Source organism: Myotis davidii, unplaced genomic scaffold (assembly GCF_000327345.1).
Source record: "Myotis davidii unplaced genomic scaffold, ASM32734v1 scaffold1335, whole genome shotgun sequence".
Classification (NCBI taxonomy): Eukaryota; Metazoa; Chordata; class Mammalia; order Chiroptera; family Vespertilionidae; genus Myotis; species Myotis davidii.
Genome location: NW_006290669.1, coordinates 1 through 8,029, shown reverse-complemented (window position 1 = coordinate 8,029; position 8,029 = coordinate 1). Strand labels below are relative to the sequence as shown.

The 8,029-nt window shown below is 37.6% G+C and overlaps 1 protein-coding gene across 1 annotated transcript in view; it reads left to right on the top strand.

Annotated features, from left to right (window-relative positions):
* Positions 1 to 7,580, top strand: part of ABCD3 (ATP binding cassette subfamily D member 3) — a gene marked incomplete at its 3' end in the record, with an annotated part of 51,353 nt that extends 43,773 nt beyond the window's left edge. Inside the window, exons 11-17 of the mRNA XM_006763681.2 lie at positions 1,151 to 1,220; positions 3,603 to 3,672; positions 3,754 to 3,851; positions 4,242 to 4,333; positions 7,117 to 7,208; positions 7,300 to 7,372; positions 7,499 to 7,580. Of these exons, the coding sequence (XP_006763744.2) occupies positions 1,151 to 1,220; positions 3,603 to 3,672; positions 3,754 to 3,851; positions 4,242 to 4,333; positions 7,117 to 7,208; positions 7,300 to 7,372; positions 7,499 to 7,580 (577 nt within the window). The remainder of the gene's footprint in view (positions 1 to 1,150; positions 1,221 to 3,602; positions 3,673 to 3,753; positions 3,852 to 4,241; positions 4,334 to 7,116; positions 7,209 to 7,299; positions 7,373 to 7,498) is intronic.
* Between the last annotated feature and the right edge of the window lie 449 nt (positions 7,581 to 8,029).

Below are 8,029 nucleotides of genomic sequence, written 5' to 3'. Positions count from 1 at the left end.
GCCCCACCCCCCTGATCGGCCCTGCTCTGTGTGTGACGTGGTGGTGCTGCAACCTCCCTATCGGCCCTGCCTTGAGTGTGACACGGGGCGGTGCCCCAGCCCCTCAATTGGCCCTACCCTGAGCGCGACTGAGGGTGGCATCGCAATCTCCCAATCTGCCCTGCTCTGTGCATGACAGGGGGCGGCCCCCCAACTCCCCAATCGGCCCTGCTCTGAGCCCGACCAGGGGCTGCACCTAGGGATTGGGCCTGCCCTCTGCCACCCGGGAGCAGGCCTAAGCCAGCAGGTCATTATCTCCCGAGGGGTCCCAGACTGCGAGAGGGCACAGGCTGGGCTGAGGGACCCCCTCCTTCTCCCGAGTGCACAAATTTTTGTACAACTGGGCCTCTAGTACTGAATAAAATGGGAAGACTGAAACGAGGGTCAGATATGGTCAGTTTTAATTTCAACTACTTGACTTGCTAGCTGTATGACTTTAGCAAATTTACTTAATTACACTGAACCTTTCTTCATCTGTAAACACACCCTTTTATTTCTAGTCAAGACACTTGTGGCCCTTGTGGGCCCATTCAAACCAGCTCAAGAAAATGGAAGTTGTTGGGAGGATATGATGGGGTTCCAAGAATAAGAACAATTATCCAGCTAGGCCCCCTGGGAGCTGTCACTGTGAGGTCGTGAAGTTTGAGTTTGCTTTTCTGTCTTTCAAAGGCTGTGTGTCATGGCATCACTACCTAACTTTCTCTAGCCGTTGTTTTCCCCTCTCCTTCCTGTCTTGGTCTGTACTCAATTTGTAGTTTATGATGGCTGTCCCTGCCCTGCCTTCTCTATATCATGGTAGCTTCCTTCTCATTTCTTATTTCTTTATTCTGATTTCTGAGGGTCAGCACACTTTTTCCAGCCAGTTATATATGACACATACAACATATGGTTGCAGTCCAGTTTAGGGTCTAGTCGGGCCTGTATTCCTATGCTCTGATCAGCTGAGCCAGGAGCTGGGTCTCAAGTGCAGACCACTGCTTGAGATGTACTTGGTAAGCTTTTAGTCACAAAATACCCATTTAAATAAAAATACTCAGTCATAAAATACTGTTTTGCAATTTTTCAGGCTTGGTTAACATAAAAATTAACTGCTAAATTATTTTTTTAATAGTGAAGAAATTGCCTTTTATGATGGGAATAAAAGAGAAAAGCAGACAATCCATTCTGTCTTCCAAAAACTGGTAAGAAAACATGCTTGAGGCTCATGTATTTATGGAAAGATTTTTTTCTTTTGCTTATGTAAAATACAAATATATTGTTTTCACTAAACAATATGAGAATAAAAACTATCATATCAATATATTAAGTTGCTTAATTATAAAATGGTAGATTTATTAAAAATAACTGTTAGCATATTTTTACAGAAGTTGCATAGGAGTCTTATTTAGTGATAAATTTAGTGATTTCTACAGAAAATTTGTTTCAATAACATTCATGAAAATACTATGAAGATTATTTAGAGCAGAGGCCAGCAAACTTTTTCTGTAAAGAACAACATAATACATATATAGTTTAGGTTTTTCAGGCCTTATGGTCTCTATTAAAGATATTCAACTCTGCCACACAAATGTAGCCATCTATAATCTATAATAATAAAAGCGGAATATACTAATTAGACCGGTCAACTTTCTGGATGAAGCCCGGGCTGGGAGGGAAGCCTGGTGTCTGCAGCCGGGGAAGGAAGGCCAACTCTTACATGAATTTCGTGCATCAGGCCTCTAGTGTTCTATATATAAATGAATGAGTGTGGCTGTGTTCTAATAAAGGCTGGATTTGGACTGTGGGCCATAGTTTGTTGACCTGTGATTTAGAATATAAACATTGTTTCTTGTGGAAACTATATTTCAGTTTTTATTTACTTGCCACTTGGAAGATTTGAATTCAAGTAATTTTATTTATTATTCATTTAAAAGGTATTGAATGCCATCTAGTTGCCTGAGCCTGTTCTAGGTGCTAGTGTGTTAACAGTGGTGAATGTGATGGCAAAATCCTGTCTTTATGGAGCTTACATTTTAGTGGAAGCTGGTGAAATTTAATATATATTTGAAGTGATTTAAGAAGAGTAAAATGGTTGCCATTTAAAATTATTTTATAAATTGGATTTTTGCCTTATGTGTGTTTAACATAACTGAACTTTGATAGTGCTCACTAAATTGCATTTAAGGTAATCTTCCAGGAATCGTTCACCAGCCCACTCTTCACATGGCTTGTTTATACTTATCCTTTATATTTCAGCCCAAAAGTTTACATCTTATTGATGCCTTGCCTTCTCTGATTAGTCTGTCTGAAATGGCCTCCACCAGTTACTTTCCATTTTAATGGTCTGTGCCCTTAAAAGCATATATTGCAATTTATAATTATCTGGTTAATTTGTTTATTAGTTTGTTTCTTTCATTAGAATGTAAACTCCATGAGCTCAGGAACTTTGTTCTATTCATTGTTGTATCTTCCGTATTTAGCACTCATGTAGCACACAGCATTCATTGAATAAATGTTCCAGCCATTATTCTTTTGCAGAAGGTAGTAAGAGCAAGCTACCCAGTACTTAGGAACGTCACATTTTAGTGGAGGAGTCAATAAACATGTAAACAAATGGGTATTTTCTATGATTTCAGATGGTAATGAACTCTGTGACCACAGATACAATAAGATAAAGTGGTAGAGTATGATCGAGGCTATTTATTAGGTATTTTAGCTAGGAAGGCAAGATCTTTCTTGAGGAGGTGACATTTCATCAGAAACCCACTTGAAGTGGGTGGGGGGTGTTAGTCGCAAAGTAACAGTATCTAGGAAGACTGTATTCCTGGCAGTGAGCATGGCAAGAAGAAAGCCTTAGGCAGGAGCATGTTTTTGAAAGCTGCATTTCTGGAACTCAATCCAAGGAGCAAAGTAGAAGCAGATGAGGTTTAAGATAGAGCCCAGGGACAGATCATGCAGGACCTTGGATAATCTGATAGGTGAAAAATGTGAAAACACTAAAGATGCAGAATAAAAAACATTTTTAGAGTTGTAATTTTGAGATAATGCATGTTCAGATTAAAGCTACACACTCGGACTTTGTGGCTTTAATTACATGAGCACTTGGCTCAGAATGAGTAGTAATATAATTCATCATAGACCAGGTGTCTCAAACTAAAGTAAAGCATTGAGTGCCAATCTGGACTGCTAGTGTTCAACCTAAATGCTCTCATCCTCCTGTTCTTTTTGTTTTGATTATTAACAGCCAATAATCAAAACAAAGCAAAGCATATATGTATCTGATAGTATTGTTAAAAAATATCATTGTACTATTACATGTAAAGGATCCCACATTAACATTCTTTATGTAATTTTCATTCTGTTTGTATAAAAATGGTTTCATGAAGTATTTGTTTGGCACCTGCTCTGAGATCATCATTGTGCTCAATGAACTGTGATATACAATATAATCAGAAATCATTTGCAGTCAGTAAATATTTGCTGAATAAATATATTTTACAGTTTCTTTTATCCTTATGGTAGATTTGTGTGTTTTTTTTAAACATAGAAAATAATTATTTTTTTTTGCTTTTGCTTTCTGCCAGGTGGAACACCTGCATAATTTCATTTTGTTTCGGTTTTCTATGGGCTTCATTGATAGCATAATTGCCAAATGTAAGTATGCTATAAAAGAGATAGTGGAATGAGATTTGTGGACTAAGAGGAGTATTTTAAATCTTAATTGCTTTGTTTCAGATCTTGCCACTGTAGTTGGTTACCTAGTTGTCAGTCGCCCTTTCCTAGATTTGTCTCATCCTCGACATCTCAAGAGTACACATTCAGAACTTCTGGAGGTAAAGTAATAATAATAATAATAATGGTACATTGAAAGTTTAAATATAAAAATAAAGAAAACCTAGTTTTTGCCCTAGCCGGTTTGGCACAGTGGATAGAGCATCAGCCCTTGAACGGAAGGGTCCCAGGTTTGATTCCGGTCAAAGGCATGTACCTTGGTTGCAGGCTCAATCCCTGGTCCCTGTCAGGGCATGTGCAGGAGGCAGCCAATCAATGTGTTTCTCTTGGATCGATGTTTCTCTCTCCCTGTCTCTCCCCTGCTCTTTCACTCTCTCTAAAAATTAATGGAAAAATATCCTTGGGTGAGGTTTAAAAAAAAAAGAAGAAAAAGAAAACCTAGTTTTTAATCTTAGAAACGTAAGTGAAAACTAATATTTATTTCTATTAAGGATTACTACCAAAGTGGAAGGATGCTTTTGCGGATGTCTCAAGCTCTGGGTCGAATAGTTTTGGCTGGCCGTGAAATGACTAGATTGGCTGGGTAAGTAAGATTAGTATTGAGCAGTTGCAGAGAATTTTTAAAAATATGTTATCCTTAATGATTGTGCTTTGTTAAGGTTAAGATCAGTGATAACTGAAGCTGCTACTCCTGGAAGCTGGTTTTGATAAAGAATTAAGGAAGATTTTTCTCAGATAGTGAAGTCTTTATGTTTCCTTTAGATCAGTTATTCCCAAAGTGGGCGCTACCGCCCCCTGGTGGGCGCTGCAGAGATCCAGGGGGGCGGTGATGGCCACAGGTGCATTTGTTTTAACTTTTTGTATTACCTTCTATTCTGAGTTCAATAAATAGTTTCATAATTTCAAACTTCAATGTTTCTAATTTACACCTTTCTTTACTATATTTTACGAAAAAGGTAGAAACATTAATACATACATCTTTCTGTTTAATTGCTATTAAAATTTTAAAAAAATTAATTTCCAGGGGGCGCTGAGTAATATTTTTTCTGGAAAGGGGGCAGTAGGCCAAATAAGTTTGGGAACCACTGCTTTAGATAGTTGTTCTGAGCCTTAAACTAGGTTAGGATTTCTTAAACTGCTTCATGGACACTGGTATTCAGTAATCTGGGAAATGTTCAATCATGGCAGTCTTATTAATTCACAGAAAATTAAGTTAATGAATAGAATCTTCTCAGTTGAACTTTCTGTTTCCCATAATACTTTGTTTTTCTTAAATCTTTGATACTGGCAACCTAGCAAAAGATGAACAAAGATGACGTTGATATTAATGGGATAAAATGAAAAGTTATCTTGTGATATCTGTAGGTACAGTTGTAAATATGGCCATATTGTCTAAGAATATTGTTCTTAGACCATAAAATGGAATTAAATATTTCAGTATTTCAAGCTCTTAATATAAAAGGTTGGTATAAAAAACACACAGTATAATGTAAAAAAGGACCATAATTTTTAGATCATCTGGAAAAATTGGATGGCCTAAGGTGTTTGCCAGGCTGGAGGTTCATTTGCATATTTCCTCTTTATTGCTCCCCCGCCTCCTATGGCAGTTAAATTCTTCAGGGCAAGATAGAAGTTGTAAACTATGTGCGGAGCCTCTTTCACTTGCGAACGCTGACATTCTTCCTACTTAACTTTCTGGTGCAGTTCGTGGCATATGGATGCTTCTGTTTCTTTAGGAGATTTCTGCTAGTTATTCACAGGAAAATCCTGTTTTGTGTCTCTGATATAGAACACTTTCTCTTTGACGATGATGTCATTTTTATATGCCTCAACCTTTTGTCATTAGTTTCGATTTCTCTCTATTGCCACAGTGATTTCTATCTAATATTAAGAACATTTTATCTTTTCCCCTCTTTATTTTTAAAAAATACCTTTTAATTATTTTCTAATATATATCTTTTTTATTGATTTCAGAGAGGAAGGGAGAGGGAGATAGAAATATCAGTGATGAGAGAGAATCACTGATTGGTTGCCTCCTGCATGCCCCCTACTGAGGATTGAGCCTGCAATCTGGGCATGTGCAGGAATTGAACTGGTGACCTCTTGATTCCTTGGGTTGTCGCTCAACCACTGAGCGACACCAACTGGGCTCTTTTCTCCTCTTTAGAATAAGAGAGGAATCTTCCAAAACTTCTGTTTGCAGGGTGGTAGCAACCTTTTGGCATATCCTATATAATAAAAGCCTAATATGCTAAGTGTCCGGTCAGCCATTCAACCAATCAAAGCATGATATGCTAATGATATGCTAAGGCTGCTCAACCACTAGCTATGACATGCACTGACCACCAGGGGGCAGACAATTGACCAGTTGTTGTGATGTGCACTGACCACCAGGGGCCAGACGCTCTGACCGGTAGGTTAGCTTGCTGCTGGGGTCTGGCTGATCTGGACGGGCTGGAGCCCTCCCTCGGTCCCTCCCCAGCTGGCCAACCTCCCACATCCTTCCCCAGCCCTGAATGTGCACCAGTGGGGTCCCGCGGCCTGGCCTGCACCCTCTTGGAATCCTGGCTGAGGGAACCCCCAACCCCCACCCCAAGTGCATGAATTTTGTGCACTGGGCCTCTAGTGTATTATAAATACCTTCATCAGATAGAAGGACATCTTTATACCAGGCTTTATAGCACACTCTAGCAGGAACTCAGGGCCTATGGAATGCCCAAGTACTAGTCCTACTAGTATCTACTAGAAACTTCCTTAAACTTCTAGCAGCAAGCAACTTTCTTGACTTACTAGTACCTATTAAAGAAGTATCTGCTGAGGTAGGAATCCTCTGAAACCTCTCCTTTTATCCGCATGTTTCTGCTTTCGTGCTGAAATGTAATAGTAAAACATGCATACTATCACTAATATTTTATGTTAATGAGACTTCTTTTAGGTTATTTTATTTACACTAGATAATAATTTTAAACTTCAGTTAATTTTGTATAAAATAAAAGATGTGGGTGACTCGGTTGGAGCATTGTCCCATACACCAAAAGGTTGCAGGTTTGATTCCCAGACAGGGTACATGCCTAAGTTGCTGGTTTGATCCCAGGTCTGTGCGTGCATGGGAGGCAACCAATCGATGTTTCCCTCTCTCCCTCCCTCCCTCCCTTCCTCCCTCCCTTTCTCCCTCTCTCCCTCCCTCCCTCCCTTTCTCTTTCTCTAAAAAAATAAAAAAGTAAAAACAAATCCTCGGGTGAGAATTAAAAAAAAAAGTAAAACAAGATATGAACTTACACAATGTTATATGTCAATTTTATCTCAAAAAATAAATAATATATGATAGCCTCTGGAGATTTGATCATAGCTTGTTTTTAATTTCAGTTTTACTGCTCGGATTTCAGAATTAATGCAAGTATTAAAGGATTTAAAAAATGGAAAATACGAACGCACAATGATCTCTCAACAAGAAAGGGGTAAATATGAATGTTCTAGGTCTTACAATTTATGTTTTTGCTTTAATACACAGTGTGGTTATGATACTTTAATACTTATTTTCTATTTAAGGTATTGAAGGAGCACAAAGCATTCCCTTGATACCTGGAGCTGGAGAAATCATCAATGCTGATAACATTATAAAGTACGTACAGAAAAAGTCTTTTTAGGACCATAAATATTTGTTAAACTACGTAGTATCCTTTTCTTTCAGCTACACTTGCTTAGTGTTTAATGAAAAATTATCCTTTTTTATTAATTTCTTCTGTAGATTTGATCATGTTCCTTTAGCAACGCCAAATGGAGATATCTTGATCCGAGATCTTAATTTTGAAGTAAGTTTTAAAATGATTGTATAAAAACTTATCTTTAAAATGTGAAATGCATAAGGGTTGAATATTTAAAATAATTTTAAGGCTTGACTTAATCTCTGAATCCACAAAATTGCTTTAAAAAGTAAGTGCTTGAAATACTTAGAAATCTATTTTTCTTAATTGATAAGACTTTAGAGTTTCAGATATTACTATAAAAAGTCTTTCGCAAATAAAGTCCTTGGTTAGTGCAACTGAGGAACTGAATTTTTAATTGTATTTAATTTTAATAAATTTGATCTTTAGACATCATAGCTCTAGAATTCCTCTCTATATGCCAATATATGTGGCCTTTTATCATTTGTGTTATGTGTAGGGGTTCTTTTCAACTGCTTTCTGATAGTTTACAAAATGAGGTATGTAATTATTAGATTTGTTTTTATATTTTACTTTTGAAGATATTTTTATTGATTTCAGTGAGGAAGGGAGAG